This window comes from Typha angustifolia, chromosome 3 (assembly GCF_048772165.1).
Source record: "Typha angustifolia cultivar Huaian chromosome 3, ASM4877216v1, whole genome shotgun sequence".
NCBI classification, from domain to species: Eukaryota; Viridiplantae; Streptophyta; class Magnoliopsida; order Poales; family Typhaceae; genus Typha; species Typha angustifolia.
Window position 1 is genome coordinate 7,758,739 of NC_133241.1, and position 19,701 is coordinate 7,778,439.

The 19,701-nt window shown below is 36.0% G+C and overlaps 3 protein-coding genes across 3 annotated transcripts; 2 read left to right on the forward strand and 1 right to left on the reverse strand.

The window, feature by feature from the left end:
* The first annotated feature begins 385 nt into the window (after window positions 1-385).
* On the forward strand, window positions 386-4,900 carry LOC140779378 (protein disulfide isomerase-like 5-2). The gene is made up of 5 exons (XM_073124410.1): window positions 386-682; window positions 2,008-2,111; window positions 2,389-2,759; window positions 3,419-3,726; window positions 4,269-4,900. Exons 1-5 carry the CDS (start codon window positions 413-415, stop codon window positions 4,593-4,595), a joined length of 1,380 nt encoding a protein of 459 aa, XP_072980511.1. The 5' UTR covers window positions 386-412; the 3' UTR covers window positions 4,596-4,900.
* Window positions 4,901-5,546: 646 nt separating this feature from the next.
* Window positions 5,547-9,301, reverse strand: LOC140758351 (cleavage stimulating factor 64). Its single transcript, XM_073094479.1, has 9 exons — window positions 9,048-9,301; window positions 8,839-8,917; window positions 8,371-8,545; window positions 7,777-7,810; window positions 7,433-7,671; window positions 7,263-7,340; window positions 6,789-6,824; window positions 6,090-6,701; window positions 5,547-5,949 (listed from the first exon to the last, which is right to left on the reverse strand). The coding sequence occupies exons 1-9, from the start codon at window positions 9,088-9,090 to the stop codon at window positions 5,818-5,820; spliced, it is 1,428 nt and encodes a 475-aa protein (XP_072950580.1). The 5' UTR covers window positions 9,091-9,301; the 3' UTR covers window positions 5,547-5,817.
* Window positions 9,302-12,338: 3,037 nt separating this feature from the next.
* LOC140780240 (uncharacterized) lies at window positions 12,339-18,554 on the forward strand. The gene is made up of 11 exons (XM_073125654.1): window positions 12,339-12,752; window positions 12,866-13,183; window positions 13,269-13,377; window positions 13,472-13,565; window positions 14,618-14,705; window positions 14,801-14,884; window positions 15,987-16,083; window positions 16,182-16,269; window positions 16,913-17,018; window positions 17,087-17,179; window positions 17,735-18,554. The coding sequence occupies exons 1-11, from the start codon at window positions 12,606-12,608 to the stop codon at window positions 18,158-18,160; spliced, it is 1,650 nt and encodes a 549-aa protein (XP_072981755.1). The 5' UTR covers window positions 12,339-12,605; the 3' UTR covers window positions 18,161-18,554.
* Window positions 18,555-19,701: the final 1,147 nt, after the last annotated feature.

Consider the following 19,701-nt stretch of genomic DNA (forward strand, 5'->3'; position numbering starts at 1 on the left):
ATATGAAGGTAGTCATCATATGTATTGGTTTCTCATTGTATTTATCTGTATCATTTATCCAGTTATTTCTATCTTTATTCGCTGACTCCAGATTTGCACCTAATACAGAGCATTTTGCAAATAACTACCCACATTTTAGACATTACAAGATACCTCCTCTGTTTTACATATTTGCAAACTGCAAGGAGATGCGAGAGAACTCAGAAGAAGACCAATCTAGTAAAACAAACATAGAATATGGTCAAAACATTAGCCCGAAAATTTGTCTACAAAACTGGGAGTTTATTTGTAAATATGTAAAAGGTAAGTGGTTTTCCGTAATAGATTAGAATTAGGTTGTTATTTGCAAAAAACCTAAGTAATAAGTCGTCGGCCATGCCCAAAACTCGCTCTTTTATACATAAATTCCTTCATGGAACTCGCCGAAAGTAGCGATAAAGAAGAAGAGATGTTGATCTCATCCCGCCATGCGAAGCCTTTCTCCGCGTCGTCGCTTCTTTGGATCTCCGCTATAGTTTGGTCTCTCTCCATCGGGACCATCGTCTCAGATGAATTCCCCAGAGATGGCAGCGTCGTCGAGCTCGACGAGTCCAACTTCGACGCCGCCATCGCCGCCTTCAACTTCGTCCTCGTTGATTTCTACGCTCCCTGGTGCGGCCATTGCAAGCGCCTCTCCCCTGAGGTCATTAACCATAACCCCCTCTGTTTCTCGTGATTTCTTCGTTGGATTTTGGCTGATCTGAGATTCTAGAGGTCGGGAAACGTTTAGTTTTATTATTTCCCCTGTTTGTGATGTGATCTTGATCTATATGATATTAAAGTTCGACGTAGGAGATGGTTATGATCTTATCTGAGAAAAAAATTCTTGTTTGGTAGTCAACGTCAATTTTCATCTTAATGTTGTACGAAATATCGAGGGATGGAAGAGTGAAAATTAGGCATACTTGGATAGGAATTGGACTTAGAAAATGGAAAGAAAATCGAAGTGTTCTGCTTGATATGGTCATCCTTGGCCTTCTCGAGACATTTGTACTTTGTCTAATTTGTATTTTGTCTGTTAGTAAGAGGTCTCGACATAATGTCTACGGAAATATAGGAACTCCCATATGTAAAATCTTGTGCACGTGATGGATCAACCGGGTTAATTCTTGAATTTGTGAGATTTCAAAACAATTTTTTGGGGAATTTATTTCCTCTAAAACCAAGCAAAATACATGTTGGATCCATGTTGAAAATATGATGCTGACTTCCGTGCAATATTGTTTGCTTTACAAAGAATATTCAGAATTTATTTCGAAGTCCTTGATTTGATAGTTGCTGAAGTGGGAAGTCCAATATTATTTGCTCGTAAAAGTTGCAAGCGCCAGAGGCCAACTTATATTGATACACACAGTTATGGAGCAATACGGATGGTACTAGGGCGCGTCGACAGAACCATGTCGAAGGAACTCGGCAAAATGACATAATGCATGAAAGGATCTGTGAAGAACCATAAGGTTTTATTAAAATAATTATGATACACTACTAGAAGATGTTCTATTTTTCCATAGAAATGTATTCTCTCAAGAAAAGTTCTTCATAGCCTCTTATTTCACACTCAGCAAACTGGTCAGACGAAAGAGAATAACTAGACTACTGGACTCTAATTCGTATTATGGATAGGCTAATACCTACTCTAGTACTGGAATCTATGACATGCTATTTAGTGGTAGAAATGTTTAGTACTTTATGGTGGAAACATATTTATACACTGTTCATGTAAAAACTTTTCACTCAATGCCGATTGAAGTTATTATGATCCTGGATACATGTGTTCTTTATGCAGAGAAAATATATGTCTATGTAGCTTGCTGTTATTCTACAAGCTCTTTCAATTAATAGTTAGTTTATCTATAATTTTGGATTTCTTCACTTCACCAACACATCTCTTGATGAAATATTAGCATGTTTACATGGCTTTTATATATATTGATATAAAACAAACATATTGGATTAATTTTTTTGCAGTTAGACGCAGCTGCTCCAGTGTTGGCCAAGCTGAATGAACCTATTGCAATTGCGAAGATAAATGCTGACAAGTATAGAAAACTTGCTTCCAAATATGAAATAGAGTATGTGGTTTCATGCCTTTTTGGCATTTCATTAGGATGGGAATTCCTCTTATGATTAATGTTATGCACTTTAAAGTTGGCAGAACCAATTTAGCCAACTTCTGTTGGTATGTCTCTGTATCGGAAAATATAGCCCTTTGGCGTATGAGAAATTAATATTGCTTGAAGTGAGCAAATGTTACGCTTAAACAACTTACCAGTTACCACATAACATATCAGTAATTAATACACATGCAGGTAATTTGACTCTCTTTTTTCTGTATACCTGTTAATGCAGTGGGTTTCCTACACTGAAGTTCTTTATGCACGGTATCCCTGTCGAGTACACTGGTCCAAGAAAATCTGATTTGCTCGTCCGCTTTCTTAAGAAGTTCGTTTCACCTGATGTTTCTCTCCTTGAGTCGGATTCTGCAATCCGTAGCTTTGTTGAATCAGCTGGCACAAGTTTTCCTGTATTTATAGGCTTCGGGTTGAATGAATCTGTGATTGCAGAGTTGGCCAGCAAATTCAAGAAAAAGGCATGGTTTTCTGTAGCAAAAGATTTCTCAGAGGAAATTATGGTTGCATATGATTTTGATAAAGTCCCAGCGCTGGTCTCCCTTCATCCAAAATACAAGGAGCAAAATGTGTTTTATGGCCCTTTTGAAGGTAAATTAGATATATACATATATATACACTGACGAGGAGGAGGAGTTGGTCAGCTTGGCATAAGCCAACACATTAATGAATTGTGTGACTGTTTATTTCTATGAGTTAGACAAACTTATAGCCTATTGAAGTAAAATAATTGCATCAATAGAGAAACAAAACAAGGTGCATGGTGCATAAATTCACTTAACTTCATTGACATGGTTGCTCCTAAAGGCTTTTGATTTCCAAACATAAAGATTCCTAGCTAGAAATAATGTTTTGAAATTCTTAAGAATTTCTCATGCACGCTGAAAAGGCTATCAAGTTTCAATCTCTCCGTTGCATTTATTGCATGTTTCCTTGCATTTCTGAATTCTGACTGCCATACAATTTACTCTATGAGCTCCTAATCCATGCATGCCTCTTCTCCACCATCCATCCAAACCCACTATCATACCAAACAACCGAAATTACTCCTCACCGGGCCAACCACATGGAAAGCTGGTTGTAGGCGATCAAATCTCCTATTCCAAGCCAAGGGTTGGAGCATTAAATAATTTGGCTTACTCTATGTGGTGTTAATTAAATCAACTATTGCACAAATTCCTTTGATATTGTTTGTCATGAAGTTATTTTATGTAAAAGAAACTGTGCTTAGGTTCGCATGTGATAAACAGGAGAATACTTGGGGGACTTTATAAGGCAAAATCAGTTGCCTCTCACAGTGCCTATTTCTTTCGAAACACTGAAGTTGTTGAATGATGATGGACGGAAAATCATCGTGACTATTGTGGAGGATGAGTTAGATGAGAAAACATTGAAATTGGTTAAAATTTTGAGGTCTGCTGCAGCTGCAAATCGTGATTTTGTTTTTGGATATGTTGGAGTCAAGCAGTGGGAAGAGTTTGCGGATACGTTTGATATTACCAAGAGTTCAATGCTGCCAAAAATGCTTGTCTGGGATAGAAATGAAGAATATCACCTAGTAAGTCAAGAACATTACCTAACAAAGTTTTATCTCATATTCTCAAGTCTCACTGCATTTTAGCATATTCATTGTTTTGAGATAAAGCAACCATGCATAATGCATTGCTATTACTTCCTCTGAATCTATAACTTCCATACGGTTCTTGTATCTTGTAGTTTCTTACCTTTCTGAATTTATTTTTTCTGCTTCTGGCGACAATTTGTGAGGATATTAAGTTATTTCCAATGTATAGAGTTTAACGGAAGTAGTTAAAATATTCTCACTTAATTTTTTAAATATATGCAGTAGGATGTGCAATACATTGTTAATTGGAACCAAGCTATGTATCATTGTCTTTCAATTTATCTTTCTACCAAAAAGCATGTTCTTTCAGAAGGTTACAACAGATAAATTTGATATGGGAGACCAAGAAAGATAAGTAAAAAGGGAAAAACAAATGTAGATAGATAAGATTTTTGTTTCTTGCTCAAGTGAGACCCAATAATTAAGCGGCCAAAGGTTTATCGCATTTTATCTGACTTGCATGCTTTTGATTGAAGGTTGTTGGTTTGGAAAGCCTTGAGGAGGAGGATCAAGGATCTCAGGTAAGTCATTTTCTTGAAGGATACAGAGAAGGAAGAACTATAAGTAAAAAACTTATTGTACCTTCCCTGGGTGGATTCATCAAGTCACAAATGACCATCAACACAGTCTACCTTATTGTCTTCATGGTTGCTGTTTTCGTGCTTCTTGTATATTTGACCAGTAAAAGTGCAGACAATCCCCAGACAAGGCAAAATAATATTGAGCCTGAAGTCACATACAGGCCAGTTGCTGAGAGCGAGAGCGAAATGGAAGGTTATCTACCAGGAGATAAGGAAGACTGAGTGTTGCTTGTCCAATAAGTATCAAATTAGAGGCCATACTTCACAGATTTGTTCCCATCCTGGATTTGAAGGGTCATATGTTATGGTTAAAGGATGCTGCACAAATGCAAGCAGATAACACTAGAAATTCTTCGGCCAACTTTTGATTTTTCCTTCTTTCTTTTTTTTTTTTTTTGGTTTAGAACAAGTATATTATTCGTATGTCTTCACGTAATCATTCTTTTGACGTTGTTTACATACCTCAATATTTATTTGGTGGCCCTTTTGCATACTTTGTGTTGCATTTATCAATTTGCTTAAAATTCAGGTAGATAAAGAGATATTTTCTGTGTATTCTTGACATATGTTTATTCGCAGACAATTGCTGAGGTTGTACGAGAAATCATAAGCATTTGAGTAGCAATAACTCTATTTTAATAAAAAAAAAGGGGGGATATTTTAATCACAAGTGAGACATGGCCCCCTGTAAACTATTATGGAAAATGCTAATTTAGAAGAAAAGAAAATTTCTATTAAGATCAAATGCATAGCAGACCTACATGCACTTGTTCGGAATCATCCAAAGCGTTTGCAATTACTTTGCGTGCATTTGTTGCATCACCGTCTAGTTCCATTATCCAAACAAGGCAGAATTGGTTTAAAACCTATTAGTATCCACCACCAAAACTGTGTGTGTGTGTGTGTGTGTGTGTGTGTGTGTGTGTGTGTGTGTGTGTGTGTGTGTGTGTGTGTGTCTCTCTCTCTCTCTCTCTCTCTCTCTCTCTCTCTCTCACACACACACACACTAATATATTCATCTTCTATAGAGATTTTATAGAGATTTTGTTGAGAATAAAATGAAGCAGCAAATTGTGAAAGAAAGCCACAAAGTCATCGTCTACATCTGCCATGTGATATTAGCATTGCCTCCAAAGTAATAGACATGAAAAGGCACTCAAGCAAGGGTACAAGTGGTGAAACAAAGATAATAACATTTCTTTTCCCTTAGATTTATAAATTTTAATCTAATGTTACATGAAAGCAAGGAAACCTTGCATTCAGGCGATGATGGATTTTATGTTTCTCCCATCATGTTTATACATCGAAAGAATGCATGGATAGAACAATTGTGGCAAGGTGACAAACAAAAATGTTGCTGAGTGCTGATTTCTCTGATTTTCCGTTCACCAATGTGTCCCATCCACCTTTCACATGAGGGCGACGAAGAATCTCATCTGATGTGCTATCTTCTTGTTGACAGCATCTGCTGGAGTTGACGCACCTGCTCTTGTTGTTCGACAGGCAATGAGCTCAATTGCTCAGGTGTCAGATTCAGGACTTGCTGTAAAAGAGCTGTCTGCATCTCAGGGGAGAGCTGTGCCAAAAGAAAGAAATGTTTTATCTTACTCCATAAAATTAACCATATGATACATTGCTTATAGAACAAAAATAACCAAGCAAATGTTGACAGTCTCTCTAAGTTTGTTCATATTTTAATATCTAGGAATAAATTACCTCAGGTGTCTGTTTCTCAGATTGCTGCGTTGCTTCAGCAATTGCAATCTGGCTCCCAGAAACTACTGCACCGATGCTATTTGCTTGAGCTGAAACAGAATAAATGGAAGAAGCACTGCTATTCATCATTTCACGAGCAGCAGTTCCATCTTCCAGTTTCCTTAATTTTGGAGGATGACTCGGATTCACCATAGGGCCTGCTCCCCTCGTTTGATTAGACAGAAGTTGTCGCTGCAAGTTCGTATTTGCCAGGGCTACCTGAGGTTGATATGCCAACGTTGCAGCTTCAGATGGTCTAGGGTGTTGCTGCAGAGAGGGCTGAACAGAGAGGACTCCAAGAGACTGAGATTGGGCTGGTGGTAGTGTGACCACTCCAGATTTGCTTGGTATAGTCCCATGTGGCAAGACTTGGTCATGAGTTGGTGGTGGTTGCTGGTACTCGCGAACATGCGGAAGGGGCAGCATAGCCTGTCGAGATATGTTTGCCACCTGACTTTCAAGTGGTCTAGACAACATTGCCATGAGTGCCTCTGACTGTGGAAGAGACTGAGCAATATTAGATGAAGGATGTGGAAATAAGCTCGATGATTGCTGGGGTCTTGCCATCTGCATCTGCAATCAAGACAACAGAAAGCATTTTGTGAGAAAGAAATTGGTGATGTGGTATATAACTTGATTTTCAAGTTCAGCGAGACGAACCATTTGTGGTGTTATCATACCAAGCATTATCTGTGCCTGCAACACAAACAGACAAGCTGTTGAATATCTAGAACATTTATATTATAAAAATGCAATCAATGAAACACCCATCGCACCAACATACAAAATGGGGAAGGGAAAAAGGTCAGCATACTACAAAAGGCAATTATTGTAGGATGGCTAAGGGAACGTGCCTTAAACCTGAAAGACTGCTTACTTAAACGAGTCATTAAAATGTCTGATATTTATCCATTATACCATGAGAAAAAACATTAATTTGGTCTATAGCACAAAAGATCTCCAGAGAAAAGTATTTATACTTAAATAGCAAGCGGGGACCATACTTTTTTGGCACGATAATTCTATTTGACATAATACTGAAGTCTATGAGAGAACACTTCACACACTAGCATAAAATAATCGCAAATTAGTTATTTAAAGTTACATATGTTGGACTATAAAATAAAAATTAACCTGAAATAGAGCCTTTGGTAATTGGGGACTCCCTTGCAGTAGTTGTCTAGCCAATGCCTTGTTTTGAGTAGCCAGGGACTGTAATCAAAAGGAGATTGCAACATAAGATTAAAATTCTACTAGGGATATTCATCTCAAAAGGTTGAAAGAGCTTAGTTAACGGATAGAACCTTCAGCTCAGACAAAATCTCCTGTAACTGTTGCCTAGACATTCTAGCCAAATAATGAGTGAGGGGATCATTCTGTGTTCCAGGCTGAATTGGTAAACCATTTTGGTTGCTTGCAATCTGAGGTCCTCCGAGAGTTCCAGCCATGTAAGTTGCAGCATTTGCCGCCAATGGAAGACCCATTGGTTGATGGAGAGTCAAGTCTCCTAAAATAGAAGGCCCTCCTACCTGTTTCTGAGCACCTGAGATGTTCCATTAAGAATATGTACCAAAGAAAACAGTGAATACAACTTTCAGGAATAGCAAAAGCAGCAGAAGCATAAACTGTGTCAACGCGAAAGACCAACCAATATTTGATGCCATCCCTGGTCCACCACGACCCTGCAACATAGATTATGAATTCAGAGATGCAAATGATTACTCCACTGAAGATTAAATCAATGTGCATTGCCTCAAATGAACAACATTTATGTCCACTGAATTTCAACATAAAATTAGTTGCTTGTTCAAGCTTAAACCAACTGGAATATTTTGTCCCTGAAATTTCGGAAAACAGCTCATATACTTAAAAAATAAATGAGTGGAGGTTATTCAGCCAATCTGTTCCAATGCCAACTTCCAAGCATGTGTGTTCTATATCAGTAGTTTCTGTTCGGGGTTTTGACGATACTCCTAACATAAAGCAGAGACAATGAAGTATATTCTTACTTTGCAAAAAGATGGAATTTGCCTGTGTATGTATATCTAATGCATTCATAAATTACCCATACAAACAAATGCATCTATGCCTAAATAAACAGAAAAACAAGAGCAATCTGGGAACAAAGATGTATATATTATTTTTCATAAACAAACAGCATCATACAGATGCTGAAAGCATTTAGTTACAACTGTAGCAGCAAGTTGAAATAGTTCTACATAAGAAGCTGAATAAATTCAACCTGCTCTCTGTTCCTATCAGCATTCTTGTCATTTTCAGCAAAATCCACTCGTAATTGACGACCATTTATCTCATAGCCCTGGAGATTCCGCCGAGCACTTAGAGCAGTTTCTTCATCTTTGTACTCGCAAAAACCATAACCCTTGGGCTTCCCAGTTTCTCTATCAAGCACCAACCTGCATGAAATTACTCAATCAAATGACAGTATGAACTAAAGTAATGCCAAAAATACTATGACATGTTAAAGGAAATTTCTTCATCCACTCCACTTTTCTGACTTTTTATAAAGAGGTCACCTTCTTGCAAAGCGAACAAAGACATTAGATTTAAGGCTGTGGTCTTACAATCAAACACATTAGATAGCTACAAATAACAAATTATTTGATAAAAAATCGTTCTTTCCTGAATTACTTCGGAATCAGCGAAAACCTTGATATAGAACAAAGATTCTAGGGTTTCGATTCCTAACCTGAACGACACCACGGGGCCGACTTCCTCACATATCTGAACAAGCTGCTCCTCCGTCGCATCATACGGTATGTTCCCAACTGCGATCAATCCAGATCGAAACACCTCAAATTCCACAACCCCAACTCCAAGAGAGGACACAAAGGCAGAAACAAGCAAACAAAAGAACGATCTTTCCTGACAAATTTATCGAGAAAAGAGAAACCTCACCGAAGACGCAGCGGTGCTGCGAGCCGGCGGCGGAGGCGGCCATGTCAGAGGAGGAGAGGACGACGGCGAATCCGGCAGAGCTCGGAGAAGAAGAGGCGGCGGCGGCGAGGCATCACCTCTAAATTTGGACAAAGAAGGGGGTATAATTAAGGGATATAAATAGGGATAAAAGGAGGCGGCTTTGGAACGGCGAAATCCCAGTTCTTCTCGGAGTGGAGGCGAGATCTTAGAGAGAGGGCGACACAAGTGCGCAGAGAAACGTATATACGCACACATACATATATACACTATATGTATATATTACGCCACTGTTCTATTCGAATTTTTATTTACAAAAATACCACAGAGGAAATTTATATTTAACCTCCTACTCTTTACTTATTTACAAGTTAGTGATGATTGCATTTAAACCCATCGAACTATTTATCTATTTTCACATGAACTCTTTTATTTATTTTTGAGTCAAAATATTAAAAATAAATTTAATGCAAAAATAGGCTACTGTTCGAGAGTGTAATTGGCTCTACTATTTACACTATATATTTTCTTTAATATTTTAATAATGAACGTTAACACAGCCTAAGCATATAAGATGGCAAGGGAAATACCCCATCAAAATTAATACGTTTTTCTACTAAAATATTTAAATATTCTTTTTCTTCTTCTTTTTTTCTAGTGCTATTTTTATTATAAAAATAAACCATCCTAATTATGGTCCTAGAAGTTTTGGTTCCGAATAGTATATTTAAATTATTTTGTATATTTAACTCTTATTAAAAGTGTACATTTAGATGCTTATTTTAATAAAATAAAAGCGTATATTTAACATATTCTTTATATATAATTTATATTGATGATATATGTTATTTTTATAGTAGATTTGGATTTGGATGCATACATTGTTGGTAGAATTAAAAACGTACTTATAAATTTATTACACGGCAATCTTTTTTTTAATTTTATTATGACTAAATGGGTAAACGATTTTGAAGCCTAAATTTGTCAATATAATAATTAAAGAGATTTTCCCATGGAAATTGCTTCTTTGTGTGTCAAAATCACACCTTCTTATTATAAATTACGAAATGAATAATATCTTTTGAAATTTATGAAAGTGTCCTATGATAGCTAGGGGGTGTAAACTAGCTAATCAAGCTTGGATTGAATTTTTTTTTGAACAGGACTTTGTGATCAGCTTGAATTTAAATAATTTTAATTCGAGTCAATTTTGAGTTTATTTTAAACTTCAGCTAAGCTCGAGTTTAAACGAGTTGTTTAATTAGTAATTTCAAACTTTATCAATTTAAACTTTGTAGCCTAAATTAATTTAGACTTAAAATAAAATTTAATTCAACTATAAAAATATAAATATTATTACAATATAAATTATAAATAATAAATATAATTATATTAAATAAACTAAAAGCTATTAAAATATAAATAAACTACACTCAACTATTATATATATATTTGAGTCTTATTCATCCAACTTGATCGAGCCGACCTTGGGTCAAACTTTGCTCAGATTTAATTTCGAACCTAGTTTAAAAATCAAGCTCGGCTCAACATCGAGCCTCTCGCCAAGCTGGATTATTTTAACAGTGCTAACGATAGCTGCATTAAAATGGCAAACATAATTAAAATGTTATATATAGTTTGAAGATAGAGGGTGCTACCTCCTCTGAGTCAATCAAAAGTACATCATTGGATACCTATTAAAACATTAATTATGTACATTTGATTGTTTTTCAATCACATTCTTCCAATTCCACCGTCAGTTGTATGTTTTTTTAAAATGATTAGAACTACGATTAACGCATCGACACATATTCTATCGAATATATAGACTAATTTGCATCGATTAGTCCATATCACGACTTGCATTTCTTTTTATTAGCTCCCTCTGCGAAACAAAAAATGTGTTAGATTGACTTTTATCTCTTTTCAAATAAAAAAATAAATTAAAGATGTGTTTTTCTATAATTCATGAATGGAAGAGATTATCTTAACAACTAAATAGACCCCAATGGTCTTAATAAGATGTCATGTACCAAACTAATAAGGGAATTTAATATCTTGTTAGCTTTTGACATTAAATTCAATAGTCTCAGCTTCTAGATGCAACCTTTATACAAAGACAATGACTAAACTTAAAAACCTTTTTGACATTTTTTGTATTAAATTTATTTCTTCTAATCCTAACTGTTTAGACTAATATAAAAATTATATACTTTTTTTTTCCAAACTCTATAGAAAAAGATAAATTACCATAGTACCCATGTGAAATATCTACTCATATTTTTAATAAAATGTACTTTTAACTCTTTTTATGTAAGATTACAAGCCTCAAATATTAGTTATTATTTAACTATCATAATTAAACGAAATTATTATTATTGTAGGAGTATTATAGTAATTTATATTTGAGGAAACTATATTTTTTCTCATGTTAGATATAATTAAATTTAGTTTATTCTTATATAATTTTACCTTCTTATCGTTATATTTAAAATAAAAATAATTACTTTCTCATTATATTTTATTAATATAGAAGTCAATGGATAAACTTTTTCAGTGCATCTAGAATTATTACGATAGAATTTTAAATAATAAAAATATAATAAATATACTAAGTGTATATATTTTTATCATATATTTGACATATAAAAGTTGATAACTATATTTTAAATGTGTTGGAAAATTAATCTAATTATTTATAACTTTATCTCTAATAAATTCTTTCAAATTAGTATAAATTAATAAATATAATATAAAATAATTATTTTAGTTTTGAGTATATCCATAAGTGGGTAAAATTTATCTAATTATTTATAACATATGGGGGTAAAAATATAATTTTATCTTTTTATATTTTTGGTTAAGTTTGGATAAACAAATTAAGGGGGAAAAAGTGATACAAATAGAAATTTAGGCGAAAGTTTTGATTTCATTTATATACTGACCCAAATTGGATTAGAGGGTTAATGGGTTGCTCTCGGAACCCGTTAGCCCGATTGCGACTTGGAAAATCTGCGAATATACCTCGGTTATTATGAACCGCCCGATCCGGTGGGGCCACCACTGCAGTTGACTACGAGATCCATTGACGATGATTACATCTCTCCATCACCTCTAACGACCGGCCCAGATCTTTCGGCAGAAGCATAGCAAATAAAATCCATCAGTCTCCACCGTCCACCGCCGAATTCTACGATTGGGACGGTCGAGATCTCTCCTCCGGTAAAATGCCCAACTAATTCCAAAGCACCCAAATTTATTACCCCAATTGGAACGAAGCCTCGCTGTTCTCTCTCTCTCCTCGCTTCTTCTCCGATTTCTTCTGCTTCTCTCCTCCTCCTCCTCCTCTCTCCCTCTCTTCGAGTTTTAAGAAACCCTTGGCTTCGATCTCCATCTGTAGACCATTCGATTAAACCTGACACTTGTAGTGTCCATTTCCTTATTCTCCAATCTTTGGAGCCCTCGAAGAGGAGAAAGTAGGGGGTAGCATGATCGTGCAACGGTCTTTCTCGCGATCTCGGAAACCCTAGATCCCCGATCATGGCGTCGTCCTCCTCTGCCATCAACTCCCAGTCTCCCGGCCTCAAGAGCTACTTCAAGACCCCCGAGGGCAGATACAAGCTGCAGTACGAGAAGACCCACCCTTCTGCCGCACTCCACTACTCCCATGGCAAATACATCTCCCAGGTTCCGTTCTTGATGCTAGGTTTTTGGGGTTGTTTGGTGATTTGTCGTAGTGTCGTGGTCAATTGTTTGGTAAAGTTTGGATCTTTATCGAGTTTTGATTTCCTTTTTACCAGTTGACGGTAGCTTATTTGAAGGAGAAGCCTGCGAATCAGAACTCGTCGACGCCGTCAACCCCAAGCTCTAGCAGTGGAGTGCGGTCGGCAGCGGCAAGGCTTCTCGGAGCCGGGAATGGGAGCCGGGCGCTTAGCTTTGTTGGGGGGAATGGGGTGAGCCGCGGGGTATCAGGGAGCAGTAAGATTGGAGGGCCTATTGGGGCATCCACTAGTTTGAGCGGTTCACAGGCCACGGCTAATTACGATGGGAAGGGAACATACCTTATCTTTAATGCGGCGGACACCCTCTTTGTCAGTGACCTCAATTCTCAAGACAAGGTTTTGTTATCTGTTTTCTTATTCTATGTTCATCGTCTAATTTATATGCTGTGACTTGATCACTGACATCACAATTTTGCATCAGGATCCAATCAAAGCCATCCACTTCAGCAACTCGAACCCAGTATGCCATGCTTTTGATTCAGAAGCCAAAGATGGGCACGATTTGCTCATTGGGCTGCAATCAGGAGATGGTGAGTCTATATATCAGATTTGTTTATTTTGCTTAGGTTTCACAAAAATTGGTAGTTGTTCTGTCCTACCACTGTTTTCATCATCTTGTTACAGTGTATTCGGTGTCATTGAGGCAACAATTGCAAGATCCTGGAAGAAAGCTTGCTGCAGCTCAGCATTATAACAAAGACGGCACAATTAATAACAGGCATGTGATTTATGTTGATTCTCTTGGTGCAATATTCACAGTTTATATTTGATCTTGAGACAACGATGATAAGATTGAATTTCCAAACTAGTAAGGCAGTATAGCAGTTTTAATTTTATACAACTTTAGTTATGGTCTCATGCAAATTATGTGAGAAATTTAAGTTAGGCTATTGATACATAAGCCTAGTGGTATGCGTAGTCGTCTAGGTGTTCGCATAAGCCTGAGAGGTGTTTGTTGTAGTGTTCTACTTTGACAACCTATAATGGAGATCATTTTGATGTGATGCTTACTCATCTTCCACATCCCCCTACTTTTCTCTTTCTGCAGGTGTCTTCTATGCTTTTCTTTATATCTAATGGTTTTTATGGAGACAGACTTGTTTAGAAAGTCCTGTATCTCTTTATGCCCATTGACAAATTTGATTTAGAACCATCTTTTCTTTTCATCTTTTTTTTCCTCACAGTAGAGTAGACAAATGAGAAGCAACTGCAGTAAATTGGCATATCTCATTACTTAATTCTCACTTCTAGAATTTGTAGAGTTTCTAAAACAATGTAAACAAACACTAATTGAGTTAATAAGAAGACTTGTCTTCCATTTCCTTTCTTCCCTTGATTCCTTTCTGAGGGAGTAATAGTATCTGATGGCTGGAAGTAAGTTCTACTATCAGTTTCTAGTGCAGATGCCGTGGAGTTTGGAAAGGTTAAAAAATGAGCCAATAATATAGAGTAGAATTGTGTTATACACTTTGCCATTTGCACGTATGTAGGGTACTAACGATGAAGTTAGCAAATTGTGGTACTGTTTCAGATTTGTTTAAAGAGTTGGGAAATAGCAATCACAAAGTTACCAGATTCTCTTTTCCTTGTTTCGTGATCTTTTTCTGCGTTTCCTTTTCTTGTAATCTTCATCTCTTCAAGAGAAATACCCTCAGGGGTTTCTGCTGATTAGCTTGGTTTACAACTTTACATATATGTAGCATCTATTTTATCTTGTATTGCAACGTTAATTTGCTAATTACCACAGGGTCATATTTTTGTTTTATGCAGTCGATGTACTTGTCTTGCATGGGTGCCAGAAGGTAATGGCACTTTTGTTGTTGGTCATGCTGATGGAAACCTATATGTCTATGAAAAGGTGAGCCATTATTACTCATAATATTTTGTACAATTTCAATGGCTTACCTTTTAGTTTCACTAGAAACTTATTGATCCTACATTCTTGTTATGTAGGGCAAGGATGGAACTGCTGATTGTTCCTTTCCTGTTATCAAGGATCAAACTCATTTTACTGTTGCACATGCAAGGTCCAGCAGGGTAATGTGAAAATTCATTTACACTTTTTGAGAGAAAACTCATTGTGGTTACTGAATTGGATTACTCATGGATAAACTGTTGAAACCAAGCTTAACATGGTTTAGTGGCGTTTGGTGCATTTACAACTTGCTTGTGAATGAATTTTCTCCTTTCTTGCAGCACCGGCATGAATTACATGGATAATCAAATTTATGCTGGTATTCTATTGTTGATCTAGATGCTTTTTTGTGTCTTCTTATGGTTGACCAGAGTGATTTATCTGTATACACATTAGGTGGTAATGTATCATGTAAAAATTTACCAAGTAAATAAAGAGGAGGGATCAAGCTTAAATGTGTGAGACGAGAAGACTTTGTTCAGATGAGAAGGAAAGTTGTGTTCGTATTAGACAAAAGGATTGAAGAGTGCACCTTTATGTAGAGTTGCTGTATTTTTTTGGGTTTGGTAAGTTCTTTTTGAATTCCAAGATTTGAAGTCCTAGTTAGGAAATAGTCAAGCAGATTAACATGGTAATCCTGTCTTAAGATGCATGATTCTCATTTAACATAAGTGCGGCAAATGGAGTTGTGGTTTCATTGACTTTGTATATTGTCTTTTTTCTTTATGTTGAGATGCTTATTATATCAACTTTGGCAAAAGTTTATAAACAGTACTACCGTACTACTTTTGTGATCTATATTCTTGGTTAATATTATAGGTTAGATGCATGATGCTCATTTAAATATCAGTGCGGCATATGGAGTTATGATTTCATTGACTTTGTATCTTGTCTTTTTTCTTTATGTTTGGATGCTTGTTATATCAACGTTGGCAAAAGCTAATAAATAGTACTATCTTTGTGATTTTTATTCTTGGTTAATGTTGTAGGTTAGATGTTCTTACTTCTATTTGCTTAAGAAAACTTTCTTGACAAATCATTATAGGCTTATAACTATTCACCTTCCTAGTTGGAATCAGGCTTCTTGTTAACATCTTCTAAGGCATCATTATATACAACTTCCAAATTGGAAACGTTCTTCTTGTTAACATCTTCAAATTCATATCAATATATCTGATATCATTGTTTCGTTATTAATCGTGAGTGCTTTCAATCTCTTGGCAGTGCAATCCAATTGCTAGATGGCATATCTGTCAAGGTTCAATTAATAGCATATCTTTCTCAGCAGATGGAGCGTATTTGGCCACTGTTGGGCGGGATGGTATTTGCTCAACTGTGATCCTTTTATCTTTTGATACCTCAACTTCATGATTACTGCAGAAGTATGTTATTTTAAGCTAAATGGAGTAATCCTTTCAGGTTATTTGAGAGTGTTCGATTACTCAAAAATGCAATTAATATTTGGTGGGAAAAGCTACTATGGCGCTCTGTTATGTTGCACTTGGAGGTAATATGCAATTTATTCATGTAATTATTACTTATTACTGTATTTACTGATACATATTTTTTGCAATAACTTGTCTGTTTTCATTACTTGTATTGTGATACTGAATGGTTCACATTTTCTATTACGGTTTGACATAAGTTTGACCAAGATATCATGGTAACCATGAAACTGTACTTTACTGATTATAGATCCTTAATTATTATTCATTCCGATTAAATGCTGTTCCACAAGGACAGGATTTTCCTGAGGTCTTGCTATGCCTTTTCCTTTGTTTCTCATATTTTCCTCTCTGTATTCATATATTGGTTCCTGATGCATATACCTTCTTTGCATGCTGGCTCAGCAACCTCTCCATCACACTATTGTTTGTCAGTATTCCAAGCTTTTGTATGTTTATACACAAAGAATCACTCAAATCCTATTTATTGTGTGTCTATCCACATCGTTATTCAGGCTGCATGTCATCACTCCTATCTCTTTAGGTTTTTCCATTGCCTGTTATTCTCTATGAGCGAACTAGTTGCAGTTTTTTTGGTTGTTGTCTGTCCTGCCAGTATGCAGCCATTTGACGTTTCTCAGTGTTTAGTGTTTACTTCATTGGAGAAAAAAAGGTCTAACCAGGAAGTCATATTTTCTGTTTTAGTTTGGATGGAAAATATTTGTTGACTGGTGGTGAAGATGATCTAGTACAAGTGTGGAGCATGGAGGACAGGAAGATAGTAGCATGGGGCGAGGGACACAATTCGTGGGTAAGTTCAATAAGAATGTACCACCAAGGTTGTAATACATTTATGTATCCTAACAAGTTAATTGGCAGGTTAGTGGAGTTGCTTTTGATTCGTATTGGTCAGCACCAAATTCAGATGGAACAGAAGAAAATGTCATGTATCGCTTTGGTTCTGTTGGTCAGGTAAAAGAACCTTTTGTCACAACGATAGACGACAATAGACAATATTACTGTAGTTTAGACATTTTCTTGTGATAGATTAAAGATGAAACAATACTATGATATCATAAGTTTGTGGTTGTCGGTTGGATTGTAAGGACTGAAAAGTATGAGGCCTCTTGCTTCTTGTCTACTGTAATAAGACCAAACCTCTCTGCTGATGTCTTGGGAGTGAAGAAAAACTAACATATGAAACCTAGATTTGATGCATATGGCTGGAAATTTGTGTTCCATGGAGCTATTTTGTTGGAATATTATTACTTTCACCTCTATTTTCAACAGGGCAAATTAACTGTTCCTTTTTCGTAGTTAGTAAAGTATATTATGGCTATTAAAAAATCAGTATATATATTGTGCTTCATTTTTTATATTATATTTGGTTTTTTTTACTTCTATATGAAAAATTGATGCGATTCTTTGGGTGGCTGCATTTTTTTTATATGTACTTATTTTGTTTATTAATCATATGTATGTAATGTTCTTTCTTTAGCATAAAATGTTCCTATTGAATGTCTGCAGGATACACAACTACTTTTGTGGGATTTGGTGATGGATGAAATTGTTGTACCACTCCGTCACCCTCCAGGTGGATCTCCTACTTTTAGCAGTGGAGGACATTCTGCCCACTGGGACAATATCTGTCCACCAGGCACTCTTCAGCCTGCTCCAAGCATGCGAGATGTGCCTAAACTATCTCCTGTAGTTGCACATCGAGTACATGTGGAACCTCTTTCTGGTGTGTTGTTTACTAGTGAATCGGTTCTTACAATCTGCCGAGAGGGGCACATTAAGATCTGGACAAGGCCCGGACATGACGATAGCAACCATTCAAGCTCCTCTGATATTGTTGTAGGTACTGCGGTTCCAAAGGATAGACCTGTTGCGTCATCCATTAAAGGAAGCAGTTCTAGTTTTCGACAACCGTCATCTGTTCTGTTTACATGAATGACGCTCCAATTGCTCCTCCATGGCTGATACAAATATTCTTGGTCATTTGATCTTTGGATGATGTTTTACAGCTGGCGAAGAGGTTAATGAAGTTTTCATTTGCAGCATCTCCTAGGCTGAAGTTGCCAATGCTGTTAGAAGTTTATGATTGCAGCATGTTAGCATTGCCATTTGTGTGGCAACAGAGAATAACGGAATATGCTCCTGTACAGATATATATTCCAATCTAAAGGTACAAGGTTATCATCATGGTTGATATTATTTGGCGGATTTACTTTAAAAAGATGAAGGTGTTGTACTAATTTTTTTGTTGTCGAGTAGCTTTGTGTCTAACATTTGGCTTTTTGCACTTCAAGACCTACCAATGATAAAGATGCCAATTGCATCTGCATTTTCCTTCTGGTTTTATTTTCACTTGTTGCTGCCAACTTTTAGTGCGAATTTAAGTCTACTATTTTATGTGTGCCTGAAAGCATAGTTCATTTCCATGCGATGCTCCTAAACCATCGATTTTGAGTTGCATGATTATGTAAATTTTGGCTTGTGATTATGAGGATCTTTGAGGCCATGGCTTATTATAAAAGCTCGAGTTTGGATGTTTCAGCCTGTCAATTTCAATGAAGAGTTCATTTTAGGGTTATGTTGTGTTCTTGGATCATATAAATCCTATACTTCTTATTCAATTGAGTTCAAATATTTGAAATAATATTCTTTTTGACTTCTGGTGACTGAGTGATGATGTACAGGGAATTACTTCACATTATTTGAGACATCTCTTTTGTATATGCCTTTAATACGAAGTTTCTTAAATCTATTAGGACTGTGCTACATCTAATTTATGAAGCTATTTGGTTCCTTGTATGTTGAGATGCGAGTTGCATCTTAGTAAGTGCTTGCATTTTATAAATGTCATATTTAAAAGTCCCCAAGCATTGTTTAGTTGGTTGTATATCATAAAACTATTATTTTGTTTCATTACACACTATTTAGATAGTATGGAGAGAAGAAAGAGTTCAAGTGGGTTTAATTAGTTCTATACTGTTGTTTCCAAATACGTCTTGAACCATCTTTAAAGTGTATTTTAAATTAAGTTCGTTTGTGATAGATAATTAAATTATGACCGAAATAGTTAGCTTATAATTTGTTTATAATCTGAATAATTAATATAAATACTAATAATATGTATAATTTGATGACTCATTTATGATGTGTAATGTTCGTTTCATAAACTAGTCACGTTTATATTTAATATTTTAATTTACTTAACAATCGAATTGTGTTTAGATTGGCTTGATGTTGACCTGGCATGGTCCGATCAAATAACCAAATCATAAATTTACAAGTAAGTTTATGGATTTGCCCCTCAAAAATTGGTATTTACAAGTAAGTCTTCAGCAAAATATCCCTTGTTTGCAAGCAGCATTGCTTTCGGTCCATACTTGCTACTATGGTCGTAAAAGTGGGATCTTCTTGCAATTCATTCTGGACTTAAACCCCTCTTCCTAATGCAAAATTACACAAAAACCCTCATAGTTAAC